Source organism: Amphiura filiformis, chromosome 18, assembly GCF_039555335.1.
Source record: "Amphiura filiformis chromosome 18, Afil_fr2py, whole genome shotgun sequence".
NCBI lineage: Eukaryota > Metazoa > Echinodermata > Ophiuroidea > Amphilepidida > Amphiuridae > Amphiura > Amphiura filiformis.
In genome coordinates, this window is record NC_092645.1 from 23,172,983 (window position 1) to 23,191,908 (window position 18,926).

Below are 18,926 nucleotides of genomic sequence, written 5' to 3' on the forward strand. Positions count from 1 at the left end.
TATGTTGAAACATGTTGTTCCAGAATGTTTCTAAACAGTTTATTATGGAATGGTGCAGTTCACACACATTTTTAGGACGGGTAAAATTGTTTTTACCACTGTTTTAAAAATACGAAGATCTTATTAAAACAAATTGCACATTGTTAAGTTGAGGAATTCTCCCATCAAACGAGATGTATCTCAGTGTTGCCCGGTACTGCCCGGGTTGGTCCGATTTTATTTGTTTACCCAAAACTCTAACAATTGTTCCTCCCCCGAGGTTTCAAAATAAACCGCGTCCTGAGCCCTCTTTTAAACTAGGCAATGAAAGAGATGTAAAGCATAATGTGTATCATTTTCAACAAGTTAGAATGACTTATGCTGTTTCAGCATATTTATAGCGCACATAAGTGTGCGACCATGCATGTATACAACACAAAAGATTATAAGTGATAATCGGGTTACATCATCAAAACGTTGATCTGGAAACCTCAAAGGGCGGCAATTATGATTGTACAATAGAATGCGTGCGAGCTTTCTCCTTCTCTACTACCTCCATGATCAAACATTATAACAATAGCTCTTTGAAGCTGTGTTCACACATGCACTTATTACCGGTAATATTTTATCTAGGCTTATGTCCGATCGAATTAAATATTTCCGGTAATCCCTTAGTGCGTCCACATTTGTCGGCAATAGCGCTATACGCTGGCGAAGTTACGTAATAATCGGATTAACTACCATAGCAATAGGTGAATCATGCTGATTAGTTGCACCTGTAAGATTAGTATCTTTGAAAAGACCGGTATTGTATTCAATCTATGATTGCAGACATACAGGTGATGAGTGCAACCTGCTTGTAGTACAGCGCGAAATGTTCAAAATTGTTTTCACCTATTGCTATGGTAATTAATCCGATAAATGACGTAACTTCGCCAGCGTATGCCCGACGTGTTATGTCCGTTAAAGCCTATTACCGGTCATAAATCTCTTCTTTCTACATGAGCATCATCAGAAAATTTAACCCGATTTTAAATGTTTTCACTGAAAATTCACTTTCAATAAACGCCCTCTTTAGAACAAATTACAGACAATGCGGTAGGTATGTCATGTAAGAAAAATGCAAATTCAAAAGTTCCAAAATTAAGACCAATTTTGTATTTATGTAGGTTCTATTATTATTATTATTATTATTGTTATTATTATTATTGTTATTATTATTATTATTATTATTATTATTATTATTATTATTATTATTATTATTATTATTATTTTAGTTTGACAAAGTAGTCCCATTTTACAGTAGACTTAGCTCTATATCGCATTTTATACATGTAGGCCCTACTATGGTGGACATCTTTGAAAAAATGAGAAAAATAAAAAAAAATACACTGACTCCCATCATCATGGTATTTTTTTCTTGGGGGGGGGTCCCAAATTTACAAAAAGTCGGCTTCAATAAAATTGCGACATTTTTTCGGCAGCAAATATTTTATGACCCCCCCACCGTTTACACCTCCTCAAAAAAAAAACAGGCATCAGTCTTTTTGAATAAAATAAACACACTATCTGTAGTCATGCTGTGTTGTGACTCCCTACATTTTGGTCATCAAAAATATGTTATGACACCCCCTATTTTTCTATCCGTATATATTTGGGACCCCCCTAATCATCTTATAAAATGCAATTGCATGCCTTTCTGTTATTATGCTTATGGATTAATAAATTTCATCTCCATCTACCCCCAGGGCCATTCTGCCCCCCCCCCCCCACTGAACCCTCTGGGGTTAACTTTTGCTACCCCCCCACCAAACTCGTGTAGGTTATCCCAATAAGGATGGTCAATTGCTCCTGCGCCTGAATTTTTCACCCGATCATGGAGGGTGCGATGGAGAGTTTTCAGTGCCTTTATCACTACAGGTATCTGCTCCCCGACCGTATCGGGACCCCCCCCCATTGCCATGTAATAGCGTGGCTATCTCCTCCCAAAGCTTTTTTTATCCCAGAAATACTTTCCGTGTCTCTCCAAATTTTGAGTATGGCCAATGTTTCCTTGTCATTCCAATTGACCCCTCTATGGAAACGGGAAATCACAAGCAGCAAATAAAAAAAAAAGCTAAAAGGGAAATGTAAGAAAGAACAGATTTTAATGTTCATTTTCAATGATTCTACCTGTTCAGTAATTCTTCCTGTTATAGTGAACGCTCCCATTTACTCATCTAACAGTGATGTCCGAAAAAAATAATCGCATTATAATCGCCCAGGCCTTGCCGTTTGAGGCGAGCGATCGCTCTCGCGCGCTCGCCGCCGCTCGCCCAAACTCGATTTTTAGTGAGCGATTTTCCACTCGCCATAGACACTAAATATCACTCGCTGCGAATCTCCCAAAATCAGCCACTGAATCAGCCATTTCAGTATTTAATCGATGCTGTACTCCTCCAAGCGTAGAAAGTGAAAATGTTAGCGCGCTTCGCGCGCATTTCAACATAAATGTACATAAATACCGTGTCAAGACAGAAACTCTACTTGATTATTTCCTAAATAAGTGATATTTGTGAAAATTCGACCACTCGCCTACAATCATGCTAGCGAGTGATTAACCACTCGCCTTTAAAATCTAAACGGCAAGGCCTGCATCCCGCTAGTTTATATTAATATTTGCAGCTGCAGCCATAAATTACTCTGCTTAAAATTTTCCGCGCGTGATATAGGCCTACTCACAATTATATCCGACAGCCCAATAGTGCTGCGTGTCCACACGTAATTACTATTACCGGACGTAACGTTTCGATCGGTCTTAACAGCTCTTAACTCTGGTCATCTTCAGCCTTAAATTGTCGGATTTAAAGCACATTTACGTCGGATATAGTAATTTTTTTTATATCCGACGCTCATTCACACTGCCACTTATATCCGATACTATTACCGACGTAATTTAAGTCCGGCAATAGTCCGACTGTGTGAACACGATGAGTCGGCAATAGCTCTATGTCCGACGTGTTTATATCCGAGATATTACCGGTCATAACTAACCGGAAATGGTCAGCAGAGCTAATGTCTCCTTTTCTTGCCAGTTCATTCCTCTATTGCGTTTGATATTCGCACCTGCATCCATGATGATTTTGTTTTATCTCTCACTGGTCACACTATTTATACTCTGCTTCAAATCAGTTGCGCGAGTGATTTAATTTAACCCGGAAGTGTTCTTCACGCTGAATCACGCAGAAAGGTGAAAGGTCACAGTTATATCCGACAGCCCAAAAGCGCTGTTCAGTGTTCACACGTAATTACTATTACCGATCGTAACGTTTCGATCGGTCTTAACAGCTCTTAACCCTGGTCATCTTCGGATTTAAATTGTCGGATTTAAACCACATTACGTCGGATATAGTTATATCCGACGCTCATTCACACTGCCACTTATATCCGATACTATTACCGACGTAATTTAAGTCCGGAATTAAGTGGTTTAAGTCCGACTGTGTGAACAAGGCTTTACAGTGTGCAATCATCCCGGGCAATAATTGGGCAATAATAGAGGATGTGCGTGAAATTATTGATTGGCTCCATACAAAGGAATTGAACCGGTGTCCTTCACCGTAATCATGGCACAGTGCAGTGCATTCAATCAAACGTTGTCGTCAACCTATTTGATCGTATTTGTGCATTTGTTATGTGTGTGAGACGAGCTGCCGCGGTAGATTGCAATAGCTTGTAATCATGCTTTTGTTGAATGAATTTGAGTACTCCGCCATATTTACGGTATGATACGTCATAATCTAGGTGATTATTTGCATTGGATGTCTTGAATACGCTGGCGAGGTTGTGTAATAATCGGATTAATGCTATAACAGTAGGTGAATACAAGTTTTGAATATATCGCGTTGCAAAGCCCCATTCAGTGATCCCAGCGAAAAAAAAAAAAAAAATCAAATTGTTACTTTTATAAAAAATTTTAATGAAAAAAATTGGCACAAAACCCAAGAAAACGGCAGTATTGACGAAGTTGAAGCCCCATTCAAATACATGTTGCTATTATTATACTGTCAGTATATAAATTACAGATTCACGTAAATGCATTATTTTTGTCTTAAATAGGCCTACACGGCTTAGGGCTGAACCACTAGCAGAATACACCAAGTTGATGTTTTATGACCTTTGACATTCTTTTGTGGCGAGTGACATGGTCAGTTCAATTCACGCCGAGTGTCCTTGACAGCTCTTGACAGGTTTAACTCTGCTTCGGTGGTCATGAAAGAATTCAAAAGATAACCTCTGCCCCAACAATCCCAAGCAATATTGTCTGAAACTGCTCTTCGGATGATGTATCATAAGAACTCAGTCGTCAAATGATGATAGTCATTATAATGACCAAAAGATTATTACTGACTATAGACGAATCCAACGAGCCAAGTCATGGTCAGGATTTGGTCGGCCATCTTTGGTTTCCCGCTAGCACCAACCTGGGGTATTGAGCGCCTGATTGTGCAAATAAAAGCCGCCTAACATCTGGAGAAGATGCAAAGACGAGGAGGGTTAATATAATAATATTGATAATATATACAATAGAGGTAATCCTGTCGCATCTATTCATACATCGTCCTTTTGTTCATCCATTTGTACATCTATGAATACATGCGACGGGATTACCTGCGGAATTATCTCTATTGTATTATTCTATTAACCCTCCTCGACCTTATCTAGGTGTAAGGCGGCTTTTATTTGCACAACTGTTGGAACTGTATTGTGTTGTAAACTTAAATCAATCTTTTGTCTACCTGTGTTTTCGCGGAAGGTGTAAAACGGGTGATGGAATGCAGTTTAAAATTTCCACCAAGGCCGAATCATTTCACATTTTGGATGCATTGTAGCCTGCGGGGACCCAACTAAAGGCTACTAGTCAGGTGTAGGGATGCGTGTATTTGGATTCGTCTATATCATTGAAGACTGAGTTCCGCAGTCTTGTACAAAATCTGAATTTTGATGATTTTTACGATCGTCCGGATGAAAACAAATCACTGAATGGGCCGTTAGTTCCCTCCTCTCCTTACACTGGCAATATGGATCAAAGAAAAAGTTCGAACAATATTTGGTTTATAAAATTAATGTGACCGTGATGAGGCTCGAACTCACCACCTTCCGATTTAACTAGTTCGAAGCGCTAGTGTACCAAATTCTGATGCCTTACCAAGTGAGCTGTGCTCCTGAGATACGAAATAAAAATAAAATAATACACTGTATACCTGCTTGTGTCGGTAATTGATTTGCTCAAATTCTATAATGGTACAGTGCAACAGAGCAAAAATGCCCAAAATTTAAAGGCTATATAATTTATGGCCACTATACACTACACATAAAAATACTAATACAAGGGAATTTCAACGTAAGAATCCAAACAATTAAGTACCAACATGCACAGCTTTGTCCTTATATCACATTTGGGTTTTTAACAAAATGTTATCAAACCTCTACTGTGATTGGCAGCTGCACAAGGCATCTCTTTGATAGCTGATCATGGCCATCCATTCAGCAAGTGGCTACTAACTGACCTTGACAGGCTTGAATGAGCACTGTCATCTGCTACAAAACCATCACACTCTAGGACTACACCACATTTCGCCATACTGCATTCTAGAAACGCTTGCTGTTAGAATAAGAAAAATTTTAATGCTAAATTATTGCACATTCTAGGGAAGCGTGGTTACCGTTTTGAAATAACCGAGTGAGAGGGTTTTCAAGAAAATATTTTTCCTGTCAAAACTGAAGCATCCTCTGTATAAAAGAAAATATGAATATTAACTGCACATCATATATAACGATTCGTGATAGCCAATTATGGCACATTTGAGGTCGTTTATGAGGCAGAGAATTTTATTTCAATTGTATATACGCCAAAATATTTTTTTAATTGAGCAAGAATAAGGATAGAAAAAACGTTGAAAATTCTATGTATAAATAACATTAGACCCGGCAAAAGATTACTGTTTCGTTTTTATGGTAATCTAATCTTTTATTTCCTGAAGAAACATTTGGGGTCTAAAATGGATTTTTATGTAATTGATAAAAACATCGAACGTGTATACAAGAAAAATGGTAGGTTCCTCTATAGTATTTTACTGACCATGGAAATGTACTGACACCGTGCGAGCACATGTCAAAATCGATATAATGTATTGTCCATATAGACGCGCATTTATCATGTTTATTGTCGGATTAACAACAATTGAGCGCTATTAATACACATTAATGTTTTTAGGCAAATAAAATTCCAAAATATGGTACGTTTTCTGCTTTTGCTTGTCACGTGGTAGGCCTATATTGAAGTTGCGATTATATCTTCAAATACGTTTCATAAAAGATTCCATCAAGACAAGTGGCCGAGTGGTCTAAAGCGCTAGGCTCATAGAGCATCTCCAAAGCGGCGTGGTGCGCCGTGAGTTCGAACCCCGCCTCTGCCAAACTTTAAAAGAAGTAAAATTAAAATTTAACTTTTTTTAAATTTCATATTGGGGAAATGTGACTGGGAGAATTTATGTATGGCGTGGAGTGGTGTGCTCTAGGATCTGGTCACTCCATAATGCTACAGGGAGCACAGTACTTTGACAATGGAGTGAAAGACTATTATTATTGATTAGGCGCGGATTTTAAAAGTACAGCTCCTATGCGTGTATAGCAAAAAATTGGAATAGAATGTTTGGAATCAAGTATTAAATGCATTCGGCAAAATGCGCTCTGACCAATTTATAAAGCATTTCATTAGCTTTAATTTGACATATTGTTTGACATATTTGGAATTATGGTAAATCATTAAATAAAATATTTATTAATTAATCAATTATGTCAATTAATTAAAAATTTAATGCAAATATGCATATTTTCTCTGACAGAATTGTAGGATTTGACAAGAGCCATCTTTCTTGTAAGTTTGATTCTTATAACATACCGGTATCGTATTGCGTCCCGTTATGGTTGCAGAAAAAAAATACGCGTGCAGGACACACATACGCACACACACCCCACACACCCAGAGGATCGTACCGTTTTACAATCGTATAACATTCATTGGCGCTAGTAGTAGTAAATTTCAATTTTCTTTGCTTTACCTCACTTGTTCTGCTCAAAATTAAAAGGGGACGTATCTGACAGTAAAAGCTTACATTTTATGGAAATTATGTTTAACTATTTGCTTAAACAGCACACATTTGAAATTGGGGTTGGAAGATACCTTCTCCTAAATAACAGCTAATAACAGTATTGCGAACCTTCAGCATCCATGGTTCGATGAAGATTGTCTTTCCTATTCAGAGGAAATATTGCAATTACACACCTTATTGCCTTTTAACAATAACCAATGACACTAGCACGTAATTCCAGTCAAGCACCAATCTTTAATCCTATTGTTGAAGAGGATAGTAAGCTTATACTTATGTATAGCATTAGTAAAAAGCTTAAGTCTTTGTTTGCTTTGGCTAAATCCTGTTCAAGTGGTGGGCTAACCAACAATTGACAATGAGAGGACTTTCCTGAACCTCGTTCAGTTGGGGATGATTTGAAGTGACCTGCCAATTATGACCATTTGATATTTAATACCAGCAATGTGGAAAAAAAAGAAAAAGTGCCAAAATAATGTACCCTTTTACGGAAGGAGCAAAGTTTAAAAAGTTATAACTCCGCTTCTGCAGTACGAATGTCAGCGGCGAAAGTCAGGTTATTATTTCCCAGTCTTTAAAAAAATTGCAGGCAGAGGTGGGAATCGATCTCGGTACCTCCCGGTTAAAAAGCACTGTGCAAAACCACTAAACCAACTAAATATCTGTTCTGAGATGCTTGACATTAATAAATTAGTAATAAAAGAAGTATATAGATTCTTATTTAGCGGTCAAATTGGATAAAAGGGGAAATATTTGTCCCTGCTTTAAAGAAAATATAAGTTAGAAAATTATCAAATAATTAGCTAAAAACTCGACCCTCATCACTACATGCTGTCATAGCTCAATGGTAGAGCATCAGACTGCTAATGTCAATATCGTTGGTTCGAGTCCTCCTGCCAGCAATGGTTATATTTATTATTTGAATGCTACGCTACAATTTGTTCAATTTTTTTCGTTTATTTATTTATTTATTTATTTATTTATTTATTTATTTATTTATTTATTTATTTATTTTATTTTTCTGTATAGGTAATAAGCTAGTATATTTCGTGTTCCAGTTTGTTATAACAAAAAAATAAGTATTATATTAAATATATTAAGTGAATAAACTTTGAAATTGACGTGAATTTGAAGTGCAGAGCTCCAAATCTAGCTAAATCGTGTAGTGTGAAATTATGCTGTGTGACCCCCTCTGCGTGGTAGAATTATATTCATAAAACATTGAATTTAACATATAATATGGGCAGCCAACCACGATTTATCAGCATTTAAAAGATATATTAATTAACAAAGATAAATAATCAATAGTACAAATGACAATTTAACTAGTAAACAAGTCTGAAATCTTAAAATGTTGCCACGTGATTTCCCGAACACATGATATGTTAACATGTGACCATTATTCAAATTTACCGAAGTATTTGGAGTATGGTGCACGGCTTGCAGGCAACTGTGTATTTCTTTACCTCCGTATAAAATCAATAATTCATGCTGGGAGCCAAGTAACATTCTGTCTGCTTAGTGCAGTTTGGTATTTTATTTTACTTGTGAACATATAGAAATACATAAATACGAATAAGGCACCATGATGGAAAGCTATGGAAGGTCAGGTCGGGTATCAAAGGTTATTTTAACTTCAAATTAATACTACTTGTGTTTCACACATTGCCTCTGTCACGTATTTCCTTCATATTATTGACCTCAAGTCCTAATTTTGACTTTGCTATTGCAAAATGTCATTTCATATCAAATTAGTAGACTTTCTTTGAAAAAACATATCACTGGTGCCTGATGGGAATATCCGGCCGCCATTTCATTAAACTGGATCGTTTTCGCCTGGTTTGTGCCCAGATGTATTGGGGCGCGCTATACTCTCATTGAACAGGCAAAGTTCGCAAAATTAACAACGTTGTTATTTGCCAATATCAATTAACATGATCCAAGGGGTCGAACATGAATTATTCATAACGGATCGATAACTGGCCTCACTTTCTAGCTAGTAAACCAGCGGAATTTTTCATAGGTTTTGCGTTGCTAATAGAACAACCGTGAATTTAGTGTCACCCCCTTGCCCCCACCCCTCCCAAATTGCCAAACGCACAACACCTATGATTTTGCATCATACATGTCATCATCATAAAAAAAAAACCCATTCTATGTATACCTGACGCCGGCAACTAGACTACTATACAAAAAATAGTATCACATCTTTCCTGCTCAATCAATATATTATAATACTTGCAAATAGATCAGAGTTTACTAATCTAATCCTGTAAAATGGACAGGGCCTGTTATATCACCTGTAATATAGGTGATCATTGTTTATGGTTTGTTATTGTAGAGATTAGTGTCCGATCTCTGTAATGTAATGTAAATGAAGCATATTGATATGCAGGAAGAATCGACCAGGGCGCTATCTATTAGGGAAAGATAAACACTATTCAAAATATCAATAGACAAGAAGAAAGGGATGTAGAGATTTGTAATTGAGTCATGCATGATTTAACAGAAGGTTTTTTCAAAAACCCAAACGTAATGAAAACAGATAAAGCAGACAAATTTACTATACATAGGCCTATACATGTATGGTATCTGTATGCCAGGGACTGTTTAAGAATATAACATTAGATTTATGATATTTACTTAGAGGACTGTTATTTATCAAAAATGTGAAAAATATCAAATTTTAATAATTTGTCATAAAATTTGTATTATATCGTGAATTTCAAACAATGAAATTTATTTGATATCAGAAAGACATTCTTCGTATTCAGAATACAATTTGATATGTCTGATGTGCTCTCATGTCCCACAAAAAATACTATCGAAACGCTCAAAACAGATCCCTTAATTTGGTTAATTTTCTTTTCTTGTTTTCTTTATTTTTTTCTTTATTTTTCTTTGATTTATATTGCCAGGGTAAGGAGAGGAGGGAACTAAAGGCCCATTCAGTGATTTCTTGATTTTTTTTTCATCCCGACGATCGTAAAAATCATCAAAATTCAGATTTTGGATACTAGATTGCGGAACTCAGTCTTCAATGGTAGTCAGTAATTTTTATATTTTGGACATTATTATGACTATCATTTGAGGACTGAGTTCTTATGATCCGAGGAGCAGTTTCAGACAATTGCTTGGGATTATTGGGGCAGAGGTTATCTTTTGAATTCTTTCATGACCACTGAAGCATAGTCAAACATGTCAAGGACACTCGGCGTGAATTGAAAGACCATGTCACTCGCCACAAAAGAATGTCAAAGGTCATAAAACACTACTTTTGTGTCTTCTGCTATCTAAAGGCCTATGGCTGATTTTGTACCTTTCGTCATTGTCATAGATGTGCTAACATAGCTTGCTAGTGCAGTGGTTCAGCCGAAAGCCGCGCCGTGTGTCTAAGACAAAAAATAATGCATTTACGTGAGTCCAGACAGGGTCTAATTCTGCATAAAACCGGGCAATGTTATTTCTATAGATCTGCTGCGCATTCAAATTGCATTGTATTGCATCGTAATTTCATTTGTGTCTATGCTAATTATGTTTACACAACATGAACTCACGTGTTTTCAAGCAAATTCGCCGATAATAGGTGATCAAAAGCGATCGGAATGTTATAAAAGTACAGATCGCATTCAGCTTACTTCATATGAGATGATCTTGGAAAAAATAAGGCATAATTTGTCTTGGTGCTTGCGGAATGCCATGCAGTAAAATATTAAAACGTTGCGGCAATTCATGATTGACAAGCAGCAATCGGCGTGTCCTTCGTATCCTCCGCTGCCAATTTCTTATCCACTCACTAATCCTCACAAAAGCTTTGTGTTGATTACGTAATATGTGGAGGCAAATTGCAATAAGTACAATGAAATAATGAGTAGGGCGGGCTGCGAGGCGGGTTTCTTCTTCATCTTACGTAACAGTATTGTTCTCCAAAAAAACCCGGAAGCTTGTCGTTTGGAGCTCTAGCTGAAATACAGCAAGATAATGTAAGATAGTAAATGTAAACCTGTATTTTAGCTAGAGTATCTCGAGCTACGTGAGTCTGTAATTTATATACCGGTACTGACAGTATATTAGCTACATGTATTTGAATGGGGCTTCAACTTCGTCAATACTGTCGTTTTCCTGTTTTGTTTTTTTGCCATTTGTTTTTCATTAAAAAATTTAATAAACGTAACCATTTGAGGTTTTTTTTTACTTTCGCTGGGATCACTGAATGGGACTTTATAGCGCGGATTATTCAAAACTTGTTTTTACCTACTGCTATATAGTATTAATCCGATTATTACATAACTTTGCCAGCGTATTCAAGACATAGGTTATGTAGGGATAAACTGTACATGGGTATTCAGTATCGAAGTTACGTAATGTTACTATGTCAACGGGATCACGCGCTTGAGTTATGAACCACGATCGAAACAATCACCACACAAAGTATATGGCACTTGAAGGCATATCAAAATAGCGTGATCCGGTAACCAAGAGAATTACGTAACCACTTCGATGCTGAATAGAGGCCCTGCATGATTTTATCGATTGGCTCGAAACAAAGGATTTGAACCGGTGTCCTTCACCGTAATCACGGCGCAGTAGCCTACAGTCCATTCAATCAAATGTTGTCAGTGTGCGAGACGAACGATGTATAAATCTGGAGGTCACATCATCACTTATCATGCTTATTGTAAAAAGTTTGTCCAATGCATATACTGTGTGTATTGTTCCCGGGTATTGTCAATACAGTCAAGCAAACAGGTATTATATTTTGAAAAGGCCGCTATAGTATATTCACAGGGTGTCTTGAATGGCCAATCATATGGGACATATGATAATCAAATTGCAGTGACTGCTTCCTTTGTTACCACATGTCAGTCATCTTGTGATTATTGGACCATGTAAACCTGCAAAAAACGAGCCAAAGTGCAGGCCCTATGTATATCTCACAACACACTGACCCCACCCCTACCCCATCACCCTGCCGTCCATAGTACCCTACCCCATCCCACTATCCCCACAACCCTACCACGAACCCCATCCTTATATCCCCAATCTGCCCCACCACATCCTGACCCCACCAATCTACCTCAGCACTCTACACCACCCGTACCACCCTGCGCCACTACCCCTACCACCCTACTCCACTACCCTACCCACTAACCTGCAACACCCTAATTCCACTACCCCACCAACCTACCCTACCACATTATACCTACCTCACCAGCCTAACTATCACCACTACTCCACCCTACCCACTACCCCTGCCACCCTACCCCACTATCCTATCCCTACCACCCTACCCTAACTACCCCCAATCACCCTACCACACCCACTACCTCCACCTTCCTACATCACTGCCCCTACCACCTACCCACCCTTAAAGCAACCACCCTACCTCACCAACTGCCCTACCCCACCCTACTCACTACCCCTACCACCCTACCCCACTATCCTATCCCTACCACGCTATCACACTGCCCTAACTACCCCATTCCTATCACATCCCACTACCCGACCCCACTACCTCTACCTTCCTACACCTCTACCCCTACCACCCTACCCACCCTTAAACCAACGACTCTATCCCACCAACTACCCCACCACACCCTACCCCACTATCCCTCTACCACATTACATCACCACTCCTACCATCCTACCCCACCTTTATATCCAACCACCCTACCCCACGCCACCACATCCATACCCAACTGGTAGTGGGGTGAATTGAATTGAATTGAAATTGAACTGAATATACCCCCAGTCCCCCATCGCACTACCACTACATCCACTACCATTCCACACAACACTACCCTCACCCTTCCCATATCCCACCACCCTACCCCATCCACTACCTCTACCACCATATCCCACTAGGTCTACCAGTCTATACGACCATCCCTACCACCCTATCTTATCCTTATACCAACCACCCTACCCCACCACACCCTGATCCCAACCTACCACATTACCACTATCATCTCCCACAGATCCCGAGGAGTGAGATTGCATCCAAACGCCGTGGGAAGTTCAGTGGACCAGATCACTTGTGATCAAACCATCATCAGGGATGGCGAAAGCTGAAGTCAGTGAGTAAATATTTTTTTGGATCCAGGATCTGTGATTTGACATACAATACACTACAAAGTGTCATCGCCCCGAGATCTTCATGGCATAAATCGCCATATGGTAGGTTGAATCCACAGCCACGCATAGCCATTTTGTTCCGACCTTTGAGACGCATACTGAATCGGGGGAGATCCGACTAAGGCTACTGACAATAGCCTGGTAATTGACCTCTGTGTGTGTGAGTGAGCATGTATACGCCATTGATGAGGTCAATGGTCATACGGTATGCTTTTAGACTGCTTGCACGAGTGAGTGCAGCTAGTCTACACTGCGCTGTAGTTCGGCAGATATAAAATCAGAATATTTTTGTCAGTTTTTGAGTTCAAGACGCAATGGTTCTTTCTCAAGACGCAAGCTATATACGACTATCATATCCGTTGAACACGTATATTCAAGTGCAAGGAACAAAATCTGGCTTCTTTAGACTAAATCAATTACGGGAGATATTCATCATTTTCTACCCCGGTATCCAAAGAGTTATCGCCTGAATATCAAATCGTGCATAGCATATTCACGTGTATCGATCCCGGGTTTTCATTTCAGTGTCTCTGCTGCATAATGTAATTATTAACCGGGCGATGTCGGTGTTCACTATCTAATATTATCTACAATCCTACGGATCATGCTGATCCATATGTTTACGGGACTCTATATAATCTGTTCACAAGGTTATTTTGTGCTATATGCATTAATTATGCAAATGCAAATTATGAGGCCCTTTAGTCATGCTTCCCAGAACAAGTTTCGTCATCATATTTAAATGATCATAGCCCTTATGGTTTTGAAGATAACTTGTTTACATTTAGCTTATACGCCGGACACATGCCGCACCCCGACATACACCAACAACCACGAAGTCTCCCTCTGTACAAAGTTCAGGCGAGGCAACAATACATAGCCAAAATACTAGCACACAAACTCACAAAAACACATTTTCGGCAACAAGATCATTCTGAAGTTCATTTAATCAATTATATACCCAATAATGCACCATAAATAGTCGCGGGGGAGATGTTCCTGGTTGCGAAGGTTATGTGGTAGACAAGGAGACTGCGCCTATATTGAGCTGCGTCGCTTAAATTGTGGGATAGAGTTTTACCACGGGAGTTCATAACAATTGGTAAGTTTTTAGACAGCTCTTAACTTGTCCGACGACGATTAAATATAATAACACTGCATTAATTAATATGAATCAAGTTATGAATGAAAAAATTATATTTAAAATAAAACTATACTCATTATGTACTATTCAGTAAATATTATTCATTATTCGTTATTTATTTTATCTATCCATCCTGCTTCAAATTGATAACGATGGCATGGAGAGTAAAGTAGTCTTCATCTAAAATGAAAAATGAGAAAATACACATTAGTCGATAAGTCAAAAAACTATTACAAATATTAATAAATGAACCAAGCAATGCATAATTCAATCAATCAATAAAGGAAGGTACCTACCGACCGACCGACCGACCGACCGACCAACCGACTGACCAACCAACCAACCAATATTAAATTTGCTAGTGATTTTGAATAAAGGCATCTTCAGAGACATACAAGTCTACACATGTCGTAGTAACATCAGAACAAAATGTGCTCGTCCCAACAAAATGTTAATACACCCGCCGCCGCTGACTAAATTTAAAAGGTTTGATGTAAACACAAGAAATAAATACCTACCTCGGAATGTTTAGCCACTTGTTGCTTCTTTCTCACACAAGAATCCATATTTCCAATCGCATTCTCTATCAGACCACTTGAACTGTTCGTTCTCCGTCTGCTCCATCCTCACGCACGATACCTGCCCGTTTCGCCCAGTGGAAGACCACGCGGTGTAACTACCAAGTGGAGTATCGTCGGAGTGGAAGAGATCACCGCCAGGAATTGGTGAATACAACCCCAGCCAGACATCCTTGGAGTTGATACTAGTAAGCCAGTTCACCACATTTGTTTGTTCTGTTTGAGATTTGATGTCAGCAAGATGTGCGCCAAAACTTTCGCAGACGCTCTTTCCGTATGGCTGAGTGCAGCAGGTCCTTGCCTCTTGCGAATCTTCGCCCTCAGGTTCAGGTCGAAAGGTCTTATAACAACTATCACCGAGAAGCGTCCATGCCTCATCACAAACTGAAAAAGAAAAATCCGTCTTTATAAGTAAAAGATCTCCGTCTGACAAAGATTTGCAACAGTACGTATTCATTTTGTTACACTTTGGTATACTCATAGCCCAGGCCACATCATTAGTGTTATGGGTATGCTTCCCACGGAACTGGAATTGGTGGGTCTTAGGGAGCTGACGGCGTATCGGTTGGTAAAAGGAAGTCTTTCATAGCTACGAACTGCGAGCTGGTTAAAATTTATAATCGCCTTTAAAGAAAAGAGAAAGGGGTGAGAAATGTGTGGTCTTTTTGAGCTGATATGATCAAATTCATTTTAACGCTGTTTTGGTCCAATTCAAGGGACGGCGCCGAACTTTTGGTTTATTCTCTAAATCCAAGTTTTTCTTACCTAATTGTGCTGTTGCAGCGCAGGTAAACAAGCCGAGAACAATAATGGCGATCTTCATCTTCAAGATTGAGTTGATCAACACTGTAACAAATTCATATAGATGAGGAATAATAAATTGTGTTATTTTTGTGGACGACGCTGGATTTTGTTCCATGAGTATGCACCCATTCAGCAGTACATATTGCGAGTGCGGCAGTGGCTATTTTAACGTACCTCCTGGCACGTTTGTGCAGTGATACTAAAAATCCGTGCAGTGAGAATTAAAAATCAGTGTTTAAAATATTTCTATGCCATTCAAGTTTCAACCCAGTCAAATTACCAGGCAATGAAGTCTTCCGCGAAGTAAGATCAAGTCGCAAATAATATTATGTAATAATGATGTTTCCCAGCAACCACAAAACGTTTTCGACATCATTCACAAAAGGTTATAAAATGTTGTTAGAAAACGTTTAAATGTCGGGTTATATAAAGATTATATTAAGGGTATAAAACGTTTTCATGACATTAGAAAATATTTTTTGACAATCTACTGCCCAGCAAACACAAAATATATTACCAAAAACGGGTATAAAAACGTTTTAATAACATTCCAAAAACATTTTTGAAAACTTGATACAAAACATTCTAAACAGAATGTTATTTTGGGGTTGAAAAAATATTTTGCGAAAAATGTTTGCCCAAAATATTTGCAATAACGTTTTAAAAACGTTTTCATGACCTTTATATAACCCGACATTTAAATGTTATTAAAATGTTGGGTGCAAATATTTTAACATGATGTTATTTAAGTGTTGACGAAATATTTGGTAAAAAATGTTTGCAATAATAGTTTACAATAGCATTTTGAAAACATTGTTAAAATATTGTTGTAGTGTGTTTTTATACAAAACGTTTTAAAACGTTTTCATGACCTTTATGTAACCCGACATTTTAATGTTATAAAAACGTTTTTACCTAAGCCAAAAGATAACTTATTTAAAACATTTTAAAACGTTTTTGTGTTTGCTGGGTTAGTATAGTTTTCCTCTCAGTAAACAATATGCCAGATAGGGCTGACGACATCCAAGAGAATTCTGGATGAAAGCTCTCTCTCTCGTTAAGCAATCATAAGACAAAGTTAAGTAAAAATTGCGCTGTGCATCTTCCTTTTTAGCCCGAAAAACACCGTGTTTTGGGGCCAAAGTAGAGTAAAATTGCACAAGTTTGCGAGCAAAAGTCCATTAAATTCCAAACTTTACCTTCATTTCGGTGGTTCGCCCTTTAAAACTGCCACGAAATAATTATGTTCCTCCCTAAATCATAATGCTTCAGTCGCCATTAATGTGCACCTCTTCCTATGTTCCGGTTTAAGGCCACAATTTTTCAAATTTTTCCCCATTTAAACGGTAAAATACGAGAGTCAAAAGGCAAGGACACAGGTCTGATAATGAGGCAACTTGATAATTACTGAAAAGTGAAAGCATCTGTTTTTTATTAATAAGAATTTTATTGAAAAAGAGAACGAGTGTTTTTATTTTAATGCGCGAAATTTACTCTCATTATTGCCACAATTTAATGTCGGCAGTTTCACGCGCTGCACGCGCAATTTGTTCAGCACAATTCATAGGAGCAGATTTAGCTGAGCGTAACATTGCTGAGGGGAGATACGAGAACAAACTTAAGCTGAAGCTGTAATGTACATCTTCCTCTGGCTTGGTTTTAGGCTACAAGAATAATAAAAATTGTCCTCATTTGGCTCATTTTTTCTTATGATCAATGGGAAAATTTCGACCTAAAATCAAATCGAAAGTCTTCTTCCGTCGTTTGTCACCATTTTTAGGAATTCAAAAAATTTGGCCAAAAATTTCAAAATTTTAAATGTTTGTTATCTGGCCAAATTTCGACCTAAAACAACTCTTATGTATAGTTTAAGTCTTCAACAGGTATTGACACCATTTTGAGGCATTCAAAAAATAATAAACTGTAGGCCTACTAGGCTTATTTAAGCAAAATATCAAAACTTGAAAAAATATGACCTAATGACTTACCTTAATTCAAATATATATTGACCAACTTAGAGAAATGTGCACCAAAAACGGCTCCTTGATATTTTTATCTAGTTTTTAAAAATTAATAAAAACATTTGGCCCAAGAATTTTTGTTATGTTTAACAAAATAGAAGTGGGCCAAAAATACAGTTTTTTGAGATTTTGGGCCACAAATTAGCATTTTGGCCTAAATTGGACATCACAGATGAATTTATCAAGTCTTTACCATTCTAAATATGTATACTTTTATATACTTTAAACCAACAATTTAGCAGTTATTAAATTAAGATGTCAAAATAAGTATGAAACACAATTCCGTATAAACATTGTATCTTACCTTCAACACGTCTGTACCAAACGCAGTATTCTGTAACAGATTGACGCAGAATTTGAGAAAAGCAGTCAGGCGACAGCTGTAAAGATTTCTTTTGGGCTATGCTGCTTTTATTGCTCGTTTATATACATTTATCGCCCTATCTCTGTACCTATTTTTATAATTATATATTATTATAATTGCCAAAGGATTTTGGTTGAAGCGCGGCAATTACAGAATTACGTCATGTCTGATTATTCCAATGATCTACTAGAATATTGGGCTATTCCAGTTGAAATCCATACACCCCCTTTGGAAAATATGACCTTATTCGCTAACTTAGTGAGTGTGAAAGTCAAATGGGTTTATAATGGGTGTATGGATTCTAACCGGAATGGCCCATTCGGGTGGAGGCGGACGCGACTGGCGTCAAAAGCATCACGGACCCAAAATTTCATTACAAAAACAAAGCAAAAACAAATAAGTGACAGAGACGGAGGTGGAGAGAGGGGGATAGAGAGAGGGATAGAGAGAGGGAGAGAGGGGTGAGAGAGACGTTAGACGGATAGTTAGGGGAGAGAGATGGAGAGAGAAAGAGAGAAGGGCGGGTTACGAATAGAGAGACAGGGAAAGGGGGAGATGGGGAGAGGAGGGAGAGAGAGAGAAAAAGAGTTGGGGGGGGGGAGAGGAGAGAGAGAGAGAGAGAGAGAGGGAGTGAGAGAGAGAGAGAGAGAGAGAGAGAGAGAGAGAGAGCGATTTCGTCCAGTTAACATGTTTACGAACTTTACTCTTTGAAGCGCCCTGGTGGGACCAATTCTGCATAGACGGCGGAAG

The 18,926-nt window shown here is 38.2% G+C and overlaps 1 protein-coding gene across 1 annotated transcript; it reads right to left on the bottom strand.

Annotated features, from left to right (window-relative positions):
* Positions 1-14,179: 14,179 nt before the first annotated feature.
* LOC140139412 (C-type lectin lectoxin-Lio2-like) lies at positions 14,180-18,249 on the bottom strand. The gene is made up of 4 exons (XM_072161174.1): positions 18,117-18,249; positions 15,753-15,833; positions 14,928-15,371; positions 14,180-14,589 (listed from the first exon to the last, which is right to left on the bottom strand). The coding sequence occupies exons 2-3, from the start codon at positions 15,808-15,810 to the stop codon at positions 14,938-14,940; spliced, it is 492 nt and encodes a 163-aa protein (XP_072017275.1). The 5' UTR covers positions 15,811-15,833; positions 18,117-18,249; the 3' UTR covers positions 14,180-14,589; positions 14,928-14,937.
* Positions 18,250-18,926: the final 677 nt, after the last annotated feature.

Coding starts and splice junctions, on each gene's coding strand:
- LOC140139412 (XM_072161174.1), bottom strand. CDS start 15,810: ATGAAGATCGCCATTATTGTTCTCGGCTTGTTTACCTGCGCTGCAACA. Junction 15,372..15,752: donor CGCTGCAACAGCACAATTAG/GTAAGAAAAACT, acceptor TTTCTTTTTCAG/TTTGTGATGAGGCATGGACG.